This window comes from Pipistrellus kuhlii, unplaced genomic scaffold (assembly GCF_014108245.1).
Source record: "Pipistrellus kuhlii isolate mPipKuh1 unplaced genomic scaffold, mPipKuh1.p scaffold_m20_p_104, whole genome shotgun sequence".
NCBI classification, from domain to species: domain Eukaryota; kingdom Metazoa; phylum Chordata; class Mammalia; order Chiroptera; family Vespertilionidae; genus Pipistrellus; species Pipistrellus kuhlii.
In genome coordinates, this window is record NW_023425410.1 from 449,528 (window position 1) to 470,649 (window position 21,122).

Below are 21,122 nucleotides of genomic sequence, written 5' to 3' on the forward strand. Positions count from 1 at the left end.
GGCCTGGAACAGAGGGAATTCCCCGGTGGAGCCAGCTCTCCGCCTCCGCACCACCCACCTCCTAAAGCCCAGCTGCCGTGAGCCCAGCCTGCTGGCTCTTGTTCCCAGGGATGTTATTGCAGAGGATTAGCTGCTCAGCGTAGTGAGCCAACGGGCAGGACTACTGAGCTTGACCTGGATTCAAGGGGAGGGAGGGAAACCCACTCCCCTGCTCACACCGCCCAGAACATGCCACCCAGCGCACCTCCCTCTGCCTGGCCCCCAGCCCCGCCCAAGAGAGGCACGTATGCTTTCGCTGGGAGGCTGGCAGGGGGGCGGGGGACCAGGCGGGAATCGGCGGGTGTCCCTGCAGGCGATTGGAGAGGGGCCTCTGCTGGCTTCCTCATGCCTGGTCCTGAGCCCGGTGCTGAGGGAGGGTCACCCCGGAACAGCTCCCTCGGAGAGAACCCTTCAGGGCTTCTCCTGGGCGGCCTGGCTTGGCTCGGGTGGGAGATGCTCTCTGAGTCACTCCGCACACCTGCTGTGCAGACAGCTGAGCCCTCAGCGCCGGCCCGGCCCGCGACCCAGCCCCCTGGCCTGCCATTGCTTGCATTCTCCTCATTGCTGTGTCTGTCTCTTAGAGCCACACAAGCCCCGGCCTGCTCTGACAGGAGTGGCCGCCGTCGGTATGCACCGCGTCAGGGTGCTGGCACGGGTCCGAGGCCGCCTGACAGGGACGCTCAGGTGGCGCTGGGCACTGAGCTGACAGACCCGAGCATCTCTGGGCCTTGGGTTCAGATGCCAGCTCCCCCAGTGACGCAGGCCAGTGCCTTCTCGTCCTCGGGCTCCCGTTTTCTCGTCTGCTAAGCGGCGTCACTGAGCAGGTTGTTGGATTGTCATGTACGGAGGACAGAGCCGGGCGTTGGCAAGGGGAGTTAAATGATCGGTAGCCATTTCATTCCAAACCTAAAACCCCCAGCACCATCCTTTCCCTTAAGGGAGCCGCCCCTGAGCCCGGGCCACACGGCGCCCGGGTTCGGCTGGTGTGACCCAGTTCCCAGCCCTCCGTCCGTGGGCGGCAGACACCGCGCCTCTGCCCCGGGCTCTGGGCTCAGCCAAGCGGCCCGCCTGCCAGAGCTCCCGGTAAAAGGTGCATCAGAAGGAAGCAGCCGGACGGGTTGCTGAGCGGGAGAAAGTGGTTAAACTGGGGAAGAAAAGCACTTCTTCCAGGATCGGCGGGCGGGGCGGACGAGCGGGTGTGGCGGTGCTGAGCTGCTCTGCCCCGCGGCGCTGAGCGTGCCCCGGCCCGCCCTCCCGCCGCCTCCTCTCCCAGGTGTGTCTCCGGCGCCGCGCCGCCTGCCCCACTGCTGCCCGTGCCCCTGCCCAGCCGCCAAGAGGCCGCCGCCGCAGCCCCTGCCCGAGACCGACCGCCGAGCGCTGCCATGGACGCCGACGCCGCGCGGAGCACCGGCGCCAGCCCGGAGGCCAGGGACGCCCGCAGCCTGCCAGCCCCCGCCGGCAGCCCTGACAGCGGGGCCAAGGCGGACGGCAAAGACGCCAAGACCACCAACGGGCACGGCGGGGAGGCGGCGGAGGGCCGGAGCCCGGGCGGCGCGCCGAGGCCGGGGGAGGGGAAGAGCCCCCTGTTCCTGGGGAGCGAGTGGCGGCGGCCCGTCGTGCAGTTCGCGGAGGCGGCGGACGACAAGGGCCCCAACTACTTCAGCGTGGACCGCGGGGAGGGCGCGCGGCCCCCCTACGCCGGGCTGCAGCTGGGCGCCCGGAAGCCGCCCGCCGCCTTCGCCGAGCGGGCCGAGCTGCGCAAGTCCCTGTTCGCGGAGCCCCGCAAGCCCGCCCCGCCCGCCGCCGAGCCCGCGGACGCCGGCCGGCACAGCCTGCCCCGGGCCGGCCCGGGCGGCCTGCCGCGCGCCAAGCCGGGCGCCGAGGAGGTCCTGTGCGACTCCTGCATCGGCAACAAGCAGAAGGCCGTCAAGTCCTGCCTGGTGTGCCAGGCCTCCTTCTGCGAGCTGCACCTCAAGCCGCACCTGGAGGGCGCCGCCTTCCGCGACCACCCGCTGCTGGAGCCCATCGGCGACTTCGAGGCCCGCAAGTGCCCGCTGCATGGCAAGACCATGGAGCTCTTCTGCCAGACGGACCAGACCTGCATCTGCTACCTGTGCATGTTCCAGGAGCACAAGAACCACAGCACCGTGACCGTGGAGGAGGCCAAGGCCGAGAAGGAGGTAACCGGCCCTGTCCCCGGCCTCCCTCACGAGGCGCCTGCCCTCCTCCACGCGGGGGGGGGGGGCTAGCTTTGGGGCTGCTGCCGCCTCTGTCCCCGACTCTCTCCTGCCCCGGCACACCCCGGCCTTCCCAGAGGAGAGGCAGAGCTCATGGAAGATGGGGGCTGGCTCCGGGCTCAGGGCCGAGCAGCCATCAGGGAGTCGGTTTTCCTTAGGGAGAGTCTTCCATCCGCTCTGAGCAGGGCCCCGTTAAGGGTGGGGGGTGAAGAGGGAGTTTGACCGTTAAACACCCTTCACCGCTGGCTTTAGAGTTTGCATTTAGAGGACAGCGACTCTGGCTCTCTCTGACCCCCGCCAGCCAGCCGCTGACCCCTCTCTGGCCGCCTGTACCTTCTCTCAGCCGGCCCATGTGCTTTGCGTGTGGGCGCGTGCAGAACCTGTCTAGGCCTGTGGGCAGGCACTATTAGGAAGGCCGGCATTTGTGTGTGGGTGGGGTATATACGTGTGTGTGTGTGTGTTTCTAGGCATGTGGGTGTTTATACGCACGCATGGATGTTTGCATGGTTTGTATGTGTGCAGGTACGCATGTTGCATGAATTCCCTGTATGTGGCCCTGCCTGTGCTGCTGTGGGCGGAGCAGGGCGTGTGGGCCGGGAAACCTGGAGTCCTGCTTTAAGGGCTCAGCGCGGCCGGCGCTCCTTCCACACGGGTGCTGGGCCGGTGGGTGGTGGCTCTCCCTGGGCTGGGCGGGGCGTGTGGAGACGGGAACATACCTGGAAGCCTCCAGAAGCCTCATTCGGCCCAGGAAGGAGGTGCTTCCAGTTCCCCCCACTTTCTCACTCCAGCCTGGCTCCCACCTCCCTCCTGGGCAGCGAGAAGTGGGGGCACAGAGCCCTCCCCAGGCGCGGACGTGGGAATCACCCGAATGGGGCAATCGGCAGCAGCCCCGGCAGCCAGGCCACGGCTCGCTTCCGCCCGGCTCCCGCCGCGGCTGCTCCCGGTGTGACTAGCCTTCGTGCTCCGGGTCTTGGTTTCCCGGTGAAACCGAGGGCTGGGCGGATTGGTTCCCACGCGGCCCTGGAATCCCAGGGCCTTGAAAATGGCGTCAAGGCCTCGGGGACGAGGAGGAAGGGCAGCGGAGCGGAGAGCCGCCTGGGCTCCGGCCTGTGACCCGCAGAGCCCGCCGCCGGCTCCTCCGTGGGACTGGGCCAACTTCCGTTCCCCAGCCGGGAGACAGGGCTGGGCAGCCCCCCGGCTCCAGCTGGTCCCCGAGGCGCAGCAGCTCAAGGGGCTCCGCCCCACAGCGACTGCAGTGGACAGGTCACGGCGGCGGCCGGCACACGGCCAGGAGCCCGGGATCGCAGGCTGGTCCCCGCTTCACCTGCGGGTCAGGCCGGGAGGTCTGAGGGACGGGCTCCCAGTTCCTGTCCGCGTTGGGAGCAGCTCAGGAGAACAGCCGGAAGGGGCAGGGCTCAGCGGCGTGCTCTCCCGGCCGGGAGATGTCTGACCCACACACGTGAGTGCATGCAGCGTGCTCGCGCTGTGTGTGTGCGTGTTTGGTGCATGTGCGTGCGTCTGTGTGTGTGCGGTGCCTGCAGCGGGCCTGGGGAGGGGCGGAGTGCGGGGCCAGTGTGGGAAGGGACACGCACCGCGGTCCGGCCCTCTCCGGCGCCCCCGCAGCCCCAGCGCCGCCGCCCTCCGCTCCGCCCAGACCTGTCCGGCAGCTGCTGGCACGGCGGTGAGGTCACCGCAGACACACTGCCTGCTGCTTCGCTGCAGATGACAGAGCGGAGGGTGTCCGTCTCCCGCCCCCCCTCCCCCAGGATCCCAGCAGAGGCCGCGGGCAGGGCACTGGGTGGAACGTGACGGCCCTGGGACGCCCGGGGTCAGGAGGCTGTCCTTCCGCTCTGAATGCCACAGCCCCCCCACCCCCCCCCGGGCCTCCAGTGCTCCCCGGGCTGGATCGGCTGACGGGTGACAAGGAGGAACACAGCTCCCTCTGCCTCACGCCCCCTCCCCCCCAGGCCTTCCAGCTGCTGAGCGAGGGCTGCCTGCTCCCAGGGGGTTCGGGCCGTGTGCTCCTCTGCCCTCAGCCCTGCCTCTGCCCTGGGCGCCGGCTCCCAGGGGGCCGAGCGGCTGCGGGCAGGGCTGGCGCGGCAGAGTCTGCCGAGAGAGCAGGGCCAGGTTAGGAAGAGAAGCAGCCCCGGGCCTGGGCCCACTTCCTGGAGGTCTGGGGAGACCTGCTCTGGGGCGGGCGGGTCAGGAAAGGGGGGGGGGGGGTGACCCCTGTGGGGCTGAGGGGTAGGCTGAGGCAGGACGGCGGGAGGGTGACAGGCAAATGGACAAGAGGCACACCAGGCTTCCGGAACCCAGCCACTTGCCAGGAACTGGCCCTGGCGTCCCATGGTTACTCCTGGCAACAGTCTCACCCAGGGGGCCGCTGCACCGACTTTATGGATGAAGAAATGGGCTCGCCGTGGCCAGTGTAGCTCAGTGGGTAGAGTGACAGCCTGCATACCAAAAGGTGGCGGGTTTGATTCCAGGCCCAGTTGGGGCGCGTGCAGGAGGCAACCAATCGATGTGTCTCTCTCACATCAATGTTTCTCTTTCTCCCTTCCTCCTTCCCTTCCTCTCTCCCTTCCTCTCTCCCTAAAAGTCAGTGGGAAAAACATTCTTGGGTGAGGAAGAAAGGAAGGAAGGAGGAAGGAAGGAAGGAAGGAAGGAGGGAAGGAAGGACAGGAAAGGAGGGAGGGAGGGAGGGAGGAGGGAGGGAGGCAGGAGGGAGGGAGGAGGAAAGGAAGGAGGAAGGGAGGGAGGAGGGAGGGAGGAGGGAAGGAAGGGAGGAAGGAAGGAGAGAAGAAAGGAGGGAGGGAAGGAGGGAGGAAGGAGGGAGGAAGGAGGGAAGGAATGGAGGAAGGAAGGAGGGAAGAAAGGAGGGAGGGAAGGAGGGAGGAAGGAGGGAGGAAGGAGGGAGGAGGGAGGGAGGCAGGAGGGAGGGAGGAGGGAGGAGGGAGGAAATACGACGATGTCAGAGACTCCTGAAGCCATCACAGCGGGAGAGGCAGCGGGCCGCCCTCAGAGGGCCGCAGCCCAGGCTGCCCCGCCTCCCCCTTGCAGGCTCTCCTTGGACTCCCTGAGTCCAGTGGCTTCCAACAGCCGACCTCTGACCCGACGGCTGATGCGTCGTTAGGACACAGACGCCCAGGTGCCCCCCGAGGTCCGGGGTCTTCGCTGCCGGGCTGCCGGGCTGGGAAGCAGATCTAGCGCAATGTTACCGGGAGGACGCCGAGGCCGCAGCTGTGTGCTGGCTGGCGATGCTCCCCCAATCTGGGACCCCCTGCCTGACGCCCGAGGGCGCAGAGGAAGGGGGCTGCCAGGCAGACTGACCGAGGGCTGTGGCACTGAGCGGGGATGGGGAGCCTGAGCATCTCAGACCGTCGTCCAGACAATCACTGTCGGAGTACGCATTTGGCAATTAACCGGTGGTGTGGCCCGTGTGGTTGGCTCGGCCAGGGGAGCTGGTGGCCTGATCTCAGGGGCCCGCCCCGCGGGCAGAGGGATCCAGGTGCGTGTCAGGCGTGTCTGCAGCGGAGCAGCCCCCGGCGGGGCACATGCTGAGCCATTCCCTGCTCTCAAGGAACCTCTGCTCCCGAGGCTGGGCGGCCCACACGGCCAGCCCCTGGCCTCCGAGCAAGAGGCAGCCCCGAGTGGGAGTGGAACAGAGGAGGCTTAGGGACAGGCCTGGGCAGGTGAAGAGGATGGGATGGGAGCAGGAGGAAGTCAGGAGGGAGGGGAGCACGGGAGCTGAGGCCCTGTCAGGCATGGCTTTCTTACCTTCCAGGGGAGAGGAGAGAGAGCAGGGCCCCAGGGCGATAAGGAGGGGGGCGCCAAGAGGAAGGGGAGGCCCGAGCTGCCCCCTGTGAGGTGGGAAGCCCGAGCGGAAGTAGCACCAGAGGGAGGATGTCCCGGAGACGCAGGGCAGCCCGGGGCCAGCCCGAGGTCGCTGCTTCCTGGTCTCACCACTTCTAGCTGCGAGGGCTTCCAGGCCTTGGCTTCTGCATCTTTGTTAATTGTTTTAAGTTAGAAAATTCATAAACATACATTTATTCAGGAAATACAGTTACTCAAGTGCTCGGTGTTTCAGTGACGTCCCACACAGACAGTCACGTGTGCTTCACGCCTACCCAGCCCGTGCGGCTCCCCCAGGGGGAACAGCCACTTCTCCCGCCAAAGGCTCATGCGAACCGTAAAGCATCTGAGCCAAACTGCAGTAAGTACTTGAACAAGATAACTTCCCAACATTTAGAAGACAATAATTTTTAAAAACAACACCCTTAGACCCAAGAACTAAGCCTCCGTAACCTGGCAGGTGTTAACCAGGTAACAGTCACGGTCGGTGTCCGCGCTAGGACAGCAGCCGCCATCGTGGCTGTACTTCTGCCGCTTTAAACGTCCTGGCTTCCGGTCTCTCAGACCCGCACTCCGCAGGGTGTGAAGAGGGGGAGGCCGGCCCCGAGGTGCCCAGGGACGGTGCAGCCCCTCTCCCTCGTGCTGGGAGCCGGCCCGGAGCCCGCTGCGTGCGGTGCATCCCGCCTCCCCAGCGCGGAGTTGGCAAGGGGCACACGGAGGCTGAGTGCACCTCCAGGGTCTCCCCAACCCTTCCCCCCAGAGCTGACAGGGGCCGGGCTAGCAGCACAGCCTCTGGCCCAGGGTTCCTCCCCAGGGCCGCTGAGCTCTGCCCGGCCCTGCCGGGCGTGCCGGCAGCTGGGGCAGGCGTGTCAGACTCAGGCCGACACGGGCCCAATAACACGGTGTGAGCGGATGTGGCCGCAAACAAACCAGAGCTTCCATTTTCATAGAAACGGGGTTTATTTCGGGAGAGACGTGTTGACCACAAAGGGCTGAGATAAATGAGTCATCGTTCACATAAGATAACAGAACATTTTAATAGACATTGATATTCTTCTTGAACATGAACTTACCACACACTGATAACTGCACAGATTAATAAGACTAACGCAAATAAACTAAGGAGACCAGATGTCCCACTTTTGGCAGGACAGTCCCAATTTTTAACAATTGGTCCCCCGTCTGGGCATTTAAAAAAGTCCTGACTTTGGAAAGAATGCTCGACAAGCTGGGGAACGGCGGGAGAACTGAAGGGAATATACGGTTTTCAGCGGCCATGTGGCTATTTAGCCAGGATATGAGTTTGATATTATTTTTGTTAATTTTATAATGTTAAACTTTAATAATAACAAATAATTGTTGAGAACAGATTATCGAGAACTGCTTATCAAAGTTCGCATTGTTGATCAGTTGTTAGAATTGTGGAATACACTCTGTCCTTACCAGGAACTAATGCTGCAACTGAACGCATTTTTCCTACGGTAAATAAAGCATGGACGTCAGAAAAATCACAATTAAGTGTTGAGACTTTGAAAGCCATTTTATGTGTGAAATATAATTTAACAAATTCTTGTGAAAAATTTCATGACCTTTTAAATGACAGCAATCTACTAAAAAATTCACTCAAATGAGAAATATGCCAAAGAATAAAATAATACTATACATAATTTATTTATTATATTTATAAATTGTGCTTATATTGAAATTTTAAAAAATATATATTACAATACTATTTTTGCGTTCTATGAAAATTTTTGTTGCTCCATATAGACCAAACTTTTAATCAAGAACCTCCCACTCCCCCCCACCCGGGTCAATGGTGTCCCGCTTTACCAATGTAAAAATCTGGTCTCCTTAAAATAAACCTATTTTTCTTGTTCTCCGAAAGCGAAACATCTCCTGTTGCACTCACCCAAAAGTCAGTCCCAGACCCCTGCGCGGCCGCCGGCTGCTGACCGCCCGCTGCCGGTGCCAGCGGAGGGAAAGGCCTGCGAGGGGCCGTGAGGGAAACGGTGTGGTCGGCCGTCAGCGAACGCTGCGGTTTGCTGTTAGTAGTGATGTGTGTGCTCGCTTCGGCAGCACGTGTGCTAAAATAGAGATTAGCAAGGCCCTGCCCAAGGATGGCACGCAAATTCGTGAAGCATTCCATATTTTAAAAAAGAAAAAATAATAACCGTGTAACAGGATATTGTAAAACTCGAGTTGTGGGACTGTTATGTGCACCATTGTATTGGCGGCCCCAAAGGCTTCCTGGGGCGTGCGGCTTCCTCACGCCCCAGGGGGATGGGCCTGGCCTCGCAGCAGACCTCCCACCCTCGCAGCGGCAGCCCCGCTCCACTCAGTCTGCCTGTCAGGGCTCAAGCCCCCCTTCCTCCGGGGCTGGCTCCCCCCACCCCTGGGCGAGCCCACGGCCCTCCTCTCCCTCTGAGCGGGACGGGCGCCCGGGCTGACGCCCTGGCCTTGGCCTCGGCTTTGTTTTTTTAATTAGTTTTTTATTTGTTTCAGGGAGGGAGAGGGAGAGAGAAACATCAGTGAGGAGAGACGATCACTGTTCGGCTGCCTCCCGCAGCCCAGGCCTGTGCCTGGCGGGGATTCGAACCCTGAGTCCTGGTTCGTAGGTCGACGCACCACCCTGAGCCGCGCGGGCGGTGGCATGGCCGGCGTAAACATTTCTGACCTCCTCGGACCCGCTTCCTCTGTGGTCAGAGCCTTCCCCCTGCTCTCGCCAGTGAGTCCACGCTGCCTGTCACACCCGCCTCCACCCGGCCTCGTCCGCTCCTCGCCCCCAGGCCACGCACCTCTCCCCCAGACCTGGGCTCCTCCGGCCTCTGCCTTCCCTGGTCTGATCGCCGCCCACTCACCCCCTTTCCTCCCGCCATTCCGGCGCCCGTTCCTCCTAGCCTCCGCCATCTGTTTTGCATCTTTCATCTAATCTTGAACCGGTGGTCCGGGGCCACGGCCACGAGGGCCCAGAGGTTGGCGACCGCTGCTCCAGAGTGCTGCCTCCCCCGCCTCTGCACAGCCCCTCTGTGCAGGCAGTGCCCACCTCCCACCGCTCCTGCCCACTGCCCTCGCTCGCAGTGCCCCGCTGGCCTGCCTGGCATGCTGTCCAGAGAAGGTGCCCTGTGCCAGGCACCCGCTGAGAGCGTCCTTTTCCTGGTCCTAGGGACCCACAGCTCCCTTAGGCAGCCCTCCCCACCTCCATGAGAGGCGAGCGAGTGCACAGGGAGCTGTGAAGGCCCCGCCTGGAGGGGACAGTGCCCGGAGTTAAGCCTTCGGATGCCCGGGCCTGAGGTGGGAGCGCACCCTGCACGCACGCACTTTTATTCTTGGCTCCCCTGTCCGCCAGACCTTGTGTGTGTGTGGGAGGGCACTAGGGCCAGCTCCTCCGTTCCTGAGCCAGCCGCCTGCCCCTCAGCCTGGGACAGACAGAAATCCTCCCGGGATGGGAAGCCGCCTGGCACAGGCCCCCTGTCGGACCCTCCCCTGGCCCGGCCCGCGGGAGGAGGGGGCCCCACCTTGGGCGGAGGGCTGCAGCGGTGAGCCTGCGCAGACCTGCGGTGCCAGCCCCTGCGGTCGGGTTTGGGGGACAGTGTTGTTGGATCCTTGGCCACTGGCCCGGGGCCTGGCCTGTGAGGTCTGGATGCGGTTTGCTGACGAAGGACTAGATGGACGAGTGAGCCTGTCAAGGCTGCTCCCTGGGTGGGCCCACTCCCACTCCTCCAGCCCTGACGTCTCCTCCCCCTCCCCTGCAGACAGAGCTGTCCCTGCAGAAGGAGCAGCTGCAGCTCAAGATCATCGAGCTTGAGGACGAGGCAGACAAGTGGCAGAAGGAGAAGGACCGCATCAAGGTGCAGCCGCCCCCCAGCCCTCCCCCTCCCGGGCAGAGGCGGCCTCCTGCCCGGGCCTCAGCCACGTGGACCCACGCTGGCTTTCTCCCGGTTCTCCCCGTGCGCTGGCGTTCTTGCCAATCCCTCGTCTCATTCGGGGCCAGGGGTACAAGTGGGATCCTACCCATCACCCTACACTCCCGTGACATCATTCCAGGACAGACAGGGTCTAGAACCACCGCCTTCCAATGCCCATTGTCTGCCCAGGCCACCGGCCGCCATCGCTCGCCCCGGGCCAGGAGGGCAGGTGTGCGTGTGCATGGCATGAGTAATTGCACACACATCTGCCCCTGGGCCCGGCCACATACGCACCCACCAGCGCCTCCTGGTGGTGCTGGGTTCTGGTGGAGGCTCAGGGAGCACAGCTGGACTCACGGGCTCTGGGCCCAGAGCGTTGCCCACCGGGCGGGGAGTGGTGGCCATAGGCCACCGGGTAAGGCATGGCGGCGCACACGCCTGGCCCTCCCTCAGGGCCGCCTCCCCGGCCGCCTCAGCGAGCTTCGTGGGCACCAGGCTCTCTGGGAGGGAAAGACCGGCTCCGGGCTGGAGGCCCAGCCGCTGCGGGGGAACACCCAGTGACTGACCCCCTCCCCCGTGCCCTCCTCCACACCCAGAGCTTCACCACCAGTGAGAAGGCCGTCCTGGAGCAGAGCTTCCGGGAGCTGGCGCGGGAGCTGGAGAAGCAGAAGGAGGAGGTGAGGGTGGCCCTGGAGCAGCGGGAGCAGGACGCCGTGGGCCAGGTGAAGGTGATCGTGGACGCCCTGGAGCAGCGGGCCCAGGTGCTGCAGGAGGACAAGCAGACGCGGGAGCAGCTGCACAGCATCAGCGACTCGGTGCTCTTCCTGCAGGTGAGGCCCCCCCGGCGCCCACTTCCAGGCACCCCTCACCCCACGCCCCAGCCACGCAGCCACGGCTCCCCGAATTCCTGTGCTGAGCCATTTCCCCCCTGACCCGCGGATGGCGCCCCGGGCCTCCTGGCCCCGGCAGTGCTCCGCCTGCAGGAAGGAGTCAGCGATGCCTGCTCGAGTGTGGGATTGTGGCCGAGAAGCGTTGCATATTTGTTGTCCTGGATCTTTTTAAAAAAAAATTTATTATAATATATATTTTATTGATCTCAGAGAGGAAGGGAGAGGGAGAGAAAGAGATGAAAACATCAGTAAAGAGAGAGAATCATGGATCGACTGCCTCCTGCACACCCTCTACTGGGATGGTGCCCACAACTCGGGCCTGTGCCCTTGACTGGAATCAAACCCAGGGCCCTTCAGTCCTCAGGTCGATGCTCTATCCACTGAGCCACACCAGCTAGGGCTGTTGTCCTTGGTCTTAGCTGTTGGTCTAGTCATCCATCTGTCCTCCTGTCTGCTGGAGGCTTTGGGTGCCCTGCCTGCCTAGTCCTCTCACTGCGGGTTACGGTTTTGGAGCTGCATCCAGACAGTCGGAGGGCAGCCTGTATGCATGTGGAAGTCACTGCCGAACCAGGTGGTTCAGGGGCGTCCCGGAGGCCCAGGGAGGGGCGCGCAGGAGGGGAGCTGAGGCAGAGGAGGTGGGACAGCGGCTCTTGCTGGCCCCTTGGGATTGGAAAGTAGAGGGTTCTCCGGGGAGCGGGAGAGAGGAGGAGCTCCAGGGTGAGCGGCAGGATGGGGCCTGGACGGGGTGCTGCCCTGACAGGCACGGGCGCTGCAGGTTCCGCCGTTTGCAGGCTCTCGCCCCCACGCCTGCACCGTGCCGCCGCCCAGCCACGGCAGACGGGCGCACAGTGTGGCGGGGCCACCGAGTCCCCTCTGTGCCGCCAGGGCTTTGGCACCCGTGGGCTTTAGTCAGACTCTCGTATTTCATCTCATTTTATTAAAAATGTTTTCCATTAACTTTAGAGAGCGTGGAAAGGAGAGGGAGAGACAGAGAGAAGCATCGATGTGAGAGAAACAAATCCATTGTCACCTCCTTCGTGTGCTCCCACGGGAACTCACAACCTGGGCACCTGCCCTTGACCAGAATCGAATCCAGGCCTCTTCTATCCACAGGCCGACACCACCCACTGAGCCAAACAGGCCAGGGCCAAACGCTCCCCTGTTACGGAGAGAAACGGGCCCATCCACAGCACAGCGGGGCCACGCCCGGCCTCTGGCTCATGTGGAAACTGCCAGCTGCCCTGTGCCAGCCTCCCAGACTGAGGCCCTCTCCCTCTCCGCAGGAGTTTGGCGCGCTGATGAGCAATTACTCCCTGCCCCCGCCCCTGCCCAGCTACCGCGTGCTGCTGGAGGGGGAGGGCCTGGGGCAGGCGCTGGGCAACTGCCGGGACGACCTGCTGAACGTGTGCATGCGCCACGTGGAGAAGGTGTGCAAGGCTGACCTGAGCCGCAGCTTCATCGAGAGGAGCCACGCCGACACCGGTGGGTCCGCTGTGTGTGGTGTGGTGGGCCCACAGACCGCCGGCCTGCGGTTTGGTCCGGGCCCGTGCAGCCCTCCGAGGCGGCCCCGGCAGGGCAGCCGGCCCCGGCGCCCCGGCCCTGCTCTGCCGCGGCAGGCTCAGGGCTGCGTCCGAGCCGGGCCCAGTCCAGCAGCTGGTGGACGCTGCCACTTCTCTTCAAAAAGTATTTTATTGACCAATGATGAGAGGGAATCATGGATGGGCTGCCTCCTGCATATCCCTCACTGGGATCAAACCCACAACCCGGGCCTGAGCCCTGACTGGAATCAAACCGTGACCTCCTGGTTCCTAGGTCCACGCTCAACCCCTCAAGCCCTGAGCCCCGCCGGGCGGGCCTGGCTGCCTCTTGGAAGGGCTTTGCAGACCTCGGGAGGTGGCATGGAACTGCCTTGGGGAGAGAGAGCTCCCGTCAACGTCAACGTGCTGAGTCCTCTGCTCTCCGAGGCTGGGCCGGGCGGCAGGGGGCGGTGAGGGACAGAGCGGGGGGGGGGGGGGGGGGCATGGCCTGTCCCAGTGACTCCCCAGCTCCCCTGAAGGCAGCGTCTCTTCTGAATCATGCTCCACCCACAGAGGCCACTGACGAGCCCACAGAGAGCCTCCTCCCCTGGCCCTACCCTGCTGAGGTGTCCCCCCACCCGCCCCACTCCAGCCCTGTCCGTCCCTTCATGGCGGGCGCCTGGGCACTTCCCGGCCGCGACACCGCCTGCTGACGGCTCTGCCAGACTCCGAGGCGGCGGCCGGCGCGGCGTGTGCCGTTTGGGGGCAGACTGCCAGGCCAGCGGCCCTGCATGTCTGGTGGTGGCGTCGCCGGTGCTCTGAGGAGGGTCAGCACGGCAGTGAGACGGGGGGCACTCGGCTCCCGAAACCTCCTGCTAAAGACACCGCGTGACCCCAGGGTGAGGCTGGCAGACGGAGGGCCCGCCTGCTCTCCGCCAGCATCTGAGCTCTCGGCAGCTGTGGCGTGTCTCCGGGGCCAGGGGGCCAGGGGGACCCAAGGGTCGGGGGAGCCGGGGGGGCCGGGGGGCCGGGGGGCAGGCAGAGGGGCTGGGGGGCCAGGGGCCGGGGGGCAGGCAGGGGTGCCGGGGGAGCCAGGGGGCCAGGGGGGCGGGCAGGGGAGCCGGGGGAGCCGGGGGGCCGGGGTGCAGGCAGGGGGGCTGGGGGAGCCAGGGGGCCGGGGGGCGGGCAGGGGAGCTGGGAGGCCAGGGCCAAGGCTCAGAGGAGCAGCTTTTCAGGCTCCGCCTGGCAGGCACCAGCGGCTCTGCCTCCCTCTCCCATCTCCTCCTGTCCGCGCCAAGGGCGCTGCGGGAACATGGGGCGGCCACGGGGGGCGGGGGGGTGAGGGCAGGGCAGCCCGGGCCATTCCCGGTGGGCACGGCCTCCGTCAGGGTGGAGGGCAGCTCCGGGCCGGGTGCCTCTGAGGCCCAGCGCCTCTGCGCTGGTTCTGGCTGCAGCCACGGTGCTGCTGGGCGGGTAGGAGAGGGAGGGGTGAGGAGGAGCGAGGAGGGCTGGAGGCAGAGGGAGCACACTGGGTTTTGAGGAGTGAGGGGCGGCGAGAGGCGTCGGGCCCATTCTGAGAGCTCACTCCTCTGCACGCCTCTCAAGCCCGGGGCCAGCCCGCCCGGGGGTGCAGCAGTGGGGGCTGGGCTGGCCCCGGGGCCAGCTGGCGCAGCACCTTGGGCCAGTGGCTTCCTGAGCCCAGGCCACTCGCCCATGCTCGGGGCTGTGTCTTGGGGGTGCAGGGGCTGAGTGCCTGTCAGATGGGGAGAAGAGTTAGCAGCACATGGCAGATGCAGGTCCGTGCACACGGCTCCCAGCTCCGTGCACACGGCTCCCAGCTCCGGGCAGGGCAGGCAGAGCCCCCTGCGGCCCGGGGCCCCAAGCAGAGGGGTGAGGCGGGGTTGCCTCCTCTGAGGCTGGGAGCCCGCCTTCGGAGCAGCGGGTGCTGGGCAGCTGCCCCCTCAGCCCTCCGCTGACCGCCCTCTCCTGCCAGGGGGCGACCACCGCTACATGAGCAGCTACACCAGCAGCTACGCCAGCGACTGGGGCGCGCCGGACGCCATGAAGAGGTACTCCATGTACCTCACGCCCAAGGGTAAGGCTGCGGCAGAGCCCCTGGGCCTGGTGGGCGAGGCCCTGTCCTGTTCGCCTGGACCAGCTGCTGTGACCCGGCACCCTGCTCCTCAGGGGCTTCCCTCCTCACCACCCAGGGGTCCCCACCTTCCCTGGCCTCCAGCCCCGCCCACCCGGCCACACTGGGTCTGGCTTCTGCCTCTGTTTGTGCCTCCCTCTGCCCCTCAGGGCCTGGAGGCGGCTGCCCCCCCGCCCCCCTCTGTGGCCTGCCTCCCGGCTGGTGGGGGGTGCAGACCAGCGCCTGCCTGTCCCTGCCCTGTGGGAGCCTGTCGCATTCTTTGGCAGCAACAGTGCCCTTTACCTAAGGTGGTGCGGCCTGCCAGCCTCAGGTGCAGGATGTGGGGGGAGGGTGCAGGATGTGCGGGGAATGTGTGTAGGCATGTGCGGGGCAGGGGTGCAGGCACGTATGTGGGGAGAATACATGTGGGGAGAGGCAGAAAGGATGCGTGGAGGAGGCCCCTGTCCTGCACTGACTAACCCCTGGGACACGGCGGGTGGGCGCACACGGCGGGCGGGGCGCACACGGCGGGGGGGGCGCACACGGCGGGCGGGGCGCACACGGGGGGGGGGTGCACACGGTGGGTGGGGGCGCACACGGCGGGCGGGGCGCACACGGCGGGCGGGGCGCACACGGCGGGTGGGCGCACACGGTGGGGGGGCGCACACGGGGGGTGGGGGCGCACACGGCGGGTGGGGCGCACATGGCCGGGGGGGGGCGCACACGGCGGGGGGGGCGCACACGGCGGGGGGGGGTGCACACGGCGGGGGGGCGCACACGGCGGGGGGGTGCACACGGCGGGCGGGGCGCACACGGCGGGTGGGGCGCACATGGCCGGGGGGGGGGGGGCGCACACGGCGGGGGGGGGCGCACACGGCGGGGGGGGGGTGCACACGGTGGGGGGGCGCACACGGCGGGGGGGGGGTGCACACGGTGGGGGGGGCGCACACGGCGGGCGGGGCGCACACGGCGGGGGGGGCGCACACGGCGGGGGGGGCGCACACGGCGGGGGGGGCGCACACGGCGGGGGGGGCGCACACGGCGGGGGGGGGCGCACACGGCGGGCGGGGCGCACACGGCGGGGGGGGCGCACACGGCGGGCGGGGCGCACACGGCGGGCGGGGCGCACACGGTGGGGGGGTGCACACGGCGGGCGGGGCGCACACGGTGGGGGGGCGCACACGGTGGGGGGGTGCACACGGCGGGTGGGAGGGATGAGCTCAGGTCAGAGGAGCGGCCCCACCCAATGAGAAAGCAGCACCTGGACTTCAAGTAGAGGCCTGGCGAGGACGGCGAGTCTGGCCCAACCAACCCTCCCCCCGCCCCCCGCTGCCCTCGGGACGCAGTTCTGTGAGATCCCAGCTCCCACCAGCCCTCTCTCTTCGCTCCCAGGCCTCTGGGCCAGGACCCTGCTGGGCATCAAACCCCGAGTTGCCCCTGCTCTGCCCCCCATCCTGAGGACAATGGTGGGGAGGGCAGGTCCCCCACAGGCCGTGAGGAGGAGGCAGTGGGGGAGGGAGGGCAGAGCACCCGCCGTGTCCCCTGAGAGCCTGCCTGCCACTGCCCCTCGGGCCCTGCTTGAGGAGAGAGGATGCCAGGAGGCTGGGCATCTGCAGGGGAGACCAGGGCCCCTGACCCCGTGCCCGCCCCGCCCGCCCTGGGACAGGAGGCTCCTGGGCTGGAGGCAGAGACCAGCGAAGGCCAGGAGGTCAGACTCAGGCAGCGAGGCCCCTGGAGGCCATGCCGCTGGGTGTGGGGCCCGGCTGCAGGAGCGGGCCGGTGCGGAGGCCGGCGTGAGGGCCGAGGGCCGGGGGAGGCGCAGCACTGCGGGGGCGGGCGGAGCAGGTGCCGGGTAGGGGCTGGGCCTGTTGAGGCTGGCTCTGCGCAGGGCGGGGCCCACAGAAGGACCTGAGTGAGCTTTCTTTAAAAAAACAAACAAAACATTTTATTGATTTCTGAGAGGAAGAGAGCGAGAGAAACACCAATGATGAGAGAATCACTGACCAGCAGCCTCCTGCACTCCCCTCACTGGGCATGGAACCCACAGCGCAGGCGTGTGCCTGACCGGGACCCTCAGCCTCTGGTGACCCTCAGTCTCGAGCAGGTGACCAGAGGCCTCCGTGTCCAGGCTGTCCAACCACCCCTGGTGCTCTTGGCAGGAACAGAATGTGTCCTGATGGGGGGGGGTGGGGGGGAATGAAATGGTCTTTTTACTCAGACCCAGGGAGCTGTCGTAGTGGCATCTGGGCCTTGGGACAGGCCCGGGCCTTCAGGTAAGCTGCCCTTCCCCTTTGCTTCCCAGCGGGGGCCAGGACGTCGTACCAGCCCGTGTCCCCCAGCCGCCTCCCCAAGGACATCAACCAGAAGAACTTCAACAATCTCTATGGCACCAAAGGTAGGGGCGGGGCTCGGGTGAGGGGGCGGGGCTTCCAATCCCAGCCGAAGGGGCTGTAGAGGGGTTGTGAGCTCCGAGGTGAGGTGGGGCGATTGTGCCTGTGTGTGCGGTGAGACCGCGGCATGGGGCTGCGGGAGCGGCCGCCCTGGGAGCCTGAGTCCGGGACCTTCTGCCTGGGAACAGCAGGGACTGGGGCCTGGGTGGATTTGGGGGTGCCCCTCAGCGCGAGTCGGGGCAGGAGGGCCCTCGAAGATTTGCGTGCTTACACCTTAGGAAGCCAGACTCCTGCTGCCCTAAGGGGCAGGGTGGCAGGGTGTGGAGTGGGCCCACCCCGAGCGGGTGAGGGGTGCCCCGCCCTGAGAGGGGAGGGTGACAGGCCCTCGGCCCAGGAGAGATGGATGGGAAAGCCCTGGCCTCCGGGGACGGCAGGTGCCCAGCTCCGCCGGGCGCTGCGGGGGCCTCACGCTTGGGGAGCCAGTGGGAGCCTGGCCCTCTCAGCCCTGTGCGGGTGGGGGGGGGGTGGCGAGCCAGCTCCCAGCCCCCGGCACAGCCAGCCTGCAGAGCCAGTGGGGCCTCCAGAGAACAGGAAGTCCTGGGGGTCGGGAGGCAGGACCCCTGGACGGGGCAGCACCAGGCCTCGTGTCCAGGCCTGGACTCCCCTGCACCAGCACGAACACGGAGACTGTGCGGGCCACGCTGGTCTGTCTGCCACAGCTGCCACCTGGGCCTGGGGGAGCTCAGGAGACACTTGTTGAAGAGAGGGGACGGGGGGGGGGGGGGGCAGACGAATGAGGGAATGACAGGGCCAGGCCCATGGGGCCTGAGAGCCTGGGCGGACGTGCTGGCTGAGGTCCAGGCTGCAGAGACTTCCCGGGACCCTGTGGGCAGGGCTCAGCTGCAGGGGGCGGACAGCCAGACCTCTGACTGCTAAGCCTGGACCCCTCCCGGCAACGGTGGGAGATTTCGGGCCTGGGACCCTGCGGTGGAACGGGAGGGGTCGGAGGAGGGGCCTCTTCAGAGGGGCCCTGAGGACCCCCTGTCCTGTATGCCCCCCTGCTGCTGCCCCTTGCAAAGGGACACGTGTCAGCTGCCCCCCTGGGGAGCGGTGCCAGGAGGTGTCTCAGCTGCTCTGACTAACGCTCAGCCCGTGTCTGCATTTATTTGCTCATTTGCTCACTCGTTCATCTGCCAGCCCTCCGAGGACCCCCTTCTGGGCAGGCTCTGTGCCGGGCAGGGGTGCACGCTGCCCTCGGAGCTCTGGGGGAGACGTCGCTGAGCACCACCTGCAGGGGGGGGTGCAGCGTGTGGTGAGGGGGCGTGGCGAGCTCACAGGCTGGGAGCTGAGGCGGAAGCTGACACTGAAGACCAGCGCCTGGGTTTGCTGAGAGTGGGGGTGCACGGGGAGTACACCAGGCCTGGTCTGTGCAGAAAGCCGGGCGGAGGGAGCCTGCGGGTGCAGACTCCGTGTGCACGGAGCGGGCGAGGGAGGAGGCGGGGCTGCGGAGGGTGGGCGGCAGGGTGCTTTGGGGCGGGCAGGGCGCAGCACGCCCTGGTTTGGAAGACAGCTTTGATTGGCAGGAGGTGAGTGGGCCCAGCATCCCCCTGGCTTGAGACCCGGTGAGTTCGGGTCAGTCCCAGGAATGGCCGCGGGGACTGACCCTCTCCTTTGCCTGGCAGGTAACTACACGTCACGAGTCTGGGAGTACTCCTCCTCCGTGCAGAGCCCCGAGGACCTGCCCCTGCCCGGGGTCCCGGGCAGCTCCTCCTTTTCCCTGAAAGGTGAGCCCTGAGCCTGCTCCCCGCCCTGCCTGGCCCTGCTCCTCCTCCAGCCCTGGCCTCCAGCGCCACCTCCGCGGGTGGAACCGGGCTGGAGCCGGAGCCACGCTCCCTCCCGGGCGCCAGGGCAGCTGACTGGCCCGGCAGGGCTCTCGCACTGTCCCCTGTGGGCACCGGGGCCAGGCCACACCCTCCACATCCCCTCCTCCCTCATCCCGTCTCCCCGCTGGTGAGTGGAGCCCTGTGGCCAGGTGGCTCCCGTCACCATCCAAGAGCCAAAGCCCTGGGGCGGCTGTGGGGAAAGGGGGCGAGGGCCTCCGGGCTCCACTTCTGCCCCCTCGGGCCCTGGGGGGGGTCGCGCCAACCCTTCACGGGGCCCAGCCCTCAGGCTCTTTGGAGACGTCCAGGCTGGTGAGCGTGTCGGGCACCGAGGATGCCCGGCCTGAAAGACGTGGGGGAGGGGGTTCCCAGGGCAGGCAGACCCCAGGCAGCGGCCTCTGAAGGTGGCTCCCTCCTCAGCCCCTCTTCCTGGCCAGGCCCAGCCTGAGCCCAGGGCCCAGGCTTAGACATCAGCCAGGCAAGGAGGGTGCTTGGGCAGGAGCTAGGGAACGGGGTCCCCGAGGCCTGTCTGGCTCCTACAGACCCCTCCACGGAGCCCTCCCTGCCCTGCGTCGGACAGTCAAAGGCGCCCGGCAGGGGTGAGTGGTTGCCTGCTCCCTACGTGCTCACCTGCCACGGAGCCTCCGGCCGGGCCTTAGGGAGCCCTCCCGTGCACCGCGGCCCCCAGGAATAGCTGGCCACCTGGCCCCTCCACAGAGCAGCTCACCGGCCCCGGGGAAGGCCCCGGAGGAGGCGGCCGCGCAGCGAGGAGCCGGGGCCAGCCCAGCCCGCGCCCGCTCAGGAGGCAGAGAGCACGCTCCCAGCAGGGGACGGGGCTGAGCCTGGCCGCCGGTTGTTTGGAAATGAGATGATCGTTGGTGGAATCCCTGCGCCACTAACGCCTCTCTCTCCCAGCAGGCCCTGGGAGGCCCCCCTACCAGTTCCCCACCTCGGGACAGGCCAGCCCCGAGTTTTCCAGGCCGCTGGACACCAGTGAGCTGTTTAAAACTAACCCTGGTACCTGTCCCGCCCTCTCTCCCCACGGACGGTGGCAGCTGTGGCTCTCTCCACTTCTTTGTCCTGGGCCTCCTCGGGGAGAGGGCGGACGCCCAGTCACCCGGCTGCCCACTCCTGCCCCCCAGCCCCGGCCGGTGTGGGATTTCTTCCCGGACACGAAGAAGGGGACTCTCCCAGCTCCCGTTCAGGGTCAGCGGGACCCACTTTCCAAGGCCGGCAGGCAGAGCCGGGCGGGGGCAGAGCTGGGCGCGGGCAGAGCCGGGCGCGGGCAGAGCCGGGAGCGGGCAGAGCCGGGCCCGGGCAGAGCCGGGCGCGGGCAGAGCCGGGCGGGGGGCAGAGCCGGGCGCGGGCAGAGCCGGGCGGGGGGCAGAGCCGGGCGCGGGCAGAGCCGGGCGCGGGCAGAGCCGGGCGCGGGCAGAGCCGGGAGCGGGCAGAGCCGGGCCCGGGCAGAGCCGGGCGCGGGCAGAGCCGGGCGCGGGCAGAGCCGGGCGCGGGCAGAGCCGGGCCCGGGCAGAGCCGGGCGGGGGGCAGAGCCGGGCGCGGGCAGAGCCGGGCGCGGGCAGAGCCGGGCGGGGGGCAGAGCGGGCGGGGGCAGAGCCGGGCGGGGCAGAGCCGGGCGCGGGCTAGCCGGGCGCGGGCAGAGCCGGAGCGGGCAGAGCCGGGCGCGGGCAGAGCCGGGCGGGGGGCAGAGCCGGGCGCGGGCAGAGCCGGGCGCGGGCAGAGCCGGGCGCGGGCAGAGCCGGGCAGAGCCGGGCGGGGGCAGAGCCGGGCGCGGGCAGAGCCGGGCGCGGGCAGAGCCGGGCAGAGCCGGGCGGGGGGCAGAGCCGGCGCGGGCAGAGCCGGGCGCGGGCAGAGCCGGGCAGAGCCGGCGGGGGGCAGAGCCGGGCGCGGGCAGAGCCGGGCGGGGGGCAGAGCCGGGCGGGGGCAGAGCCGGGCGGGGGGCAGAGCCGGGCGCGGGCAGAGCCGGGCGCGGGCAGAGCCGGGCGGGGGCAGAGCCGGGCGCGGGCAGAGCTGGGGCAGAGCCGGGCGCGGGCAGAGCCGGGCGCGGGCAGAGCCGGGCGCCCTCGCCCAGTGCCACGGGGCAGCGGCCGCCCCCGGCGATGCTCTGGCTTCTGGGTCTGACCAGCTTGTCCCTAAGGGCTCTCGTTGGCCTCGCCAGGGACAAACATGTTCATTTAAAAAATTTTTTATTGATTTCAGAGAGGGAGAGAGAGAAATATCAATGATGAGAATATTGATCAGCTGCCTCCTGCGCGCCCCA

At 67.1% G+C, this 21,122-nt stretch overlaps 1 protein-coding gene and 1 pseudogene across 5 annotated transcripts in view; both read left to right on the plus strand.

Moving 5' to 3' along the window:
- The first annotated feature begins 1,339 nt into the window (after positions 1 to 1,339).
- TRIM29 (tripartite motif containing 29) overlaps positions 1,340 to 21,122 on the plus strand; it is a 40,456-nt gene continuing 20,673 nt past the window's right edge. For 2 of the 5 annotated variants that reach the window (XM_036430253.2, XM_036430252.2), the window contains exons 1-7: positions 1,341 to 2,219; positions 9,884 to 9,979; positions 10,633 to 10,866; positions 12,210 to 12,408; positions 14,437 to 14,538; positions 16,877 to 16,969; positions 18,647 to 18,748. In XM_036430253.2, coding sequence (XP_036286146.1) covers positions 1,422 to 2,219; positions 9,884 to 9,979; positions 10,633 to 10,866; positions 12,210 to 12,408; positions 14,437 to 14,538; positions 16,877 to 16,969; positions 18,647 to 18,748 — 1,624 coding nt within the window. In that variant the 5' untranslated portion in view covers positions 1,341 to 1,421. Of the gene's footprint in view, positions 2,220 to 9,883; positions 9,980 to 10,632; positions 10,867 to 12,209; positions 12,409 to 14,436; positions 14,539 to 16,792; positions 16,852 to 16,876; positions 16,970 to 18,081; positions 18,087 to 18,646; positions 18,749 to 21,122 lie in introns of all 5 variants that reach the window. The other 3 variants (XM_036430255.2, XM_036430254.2, XM_036430256.2) reach the window with 2 other exon arrangements.
- LOC118714825 lies at positions 8,192 to 8,283 on the plus strand (annotated as a pseudogene).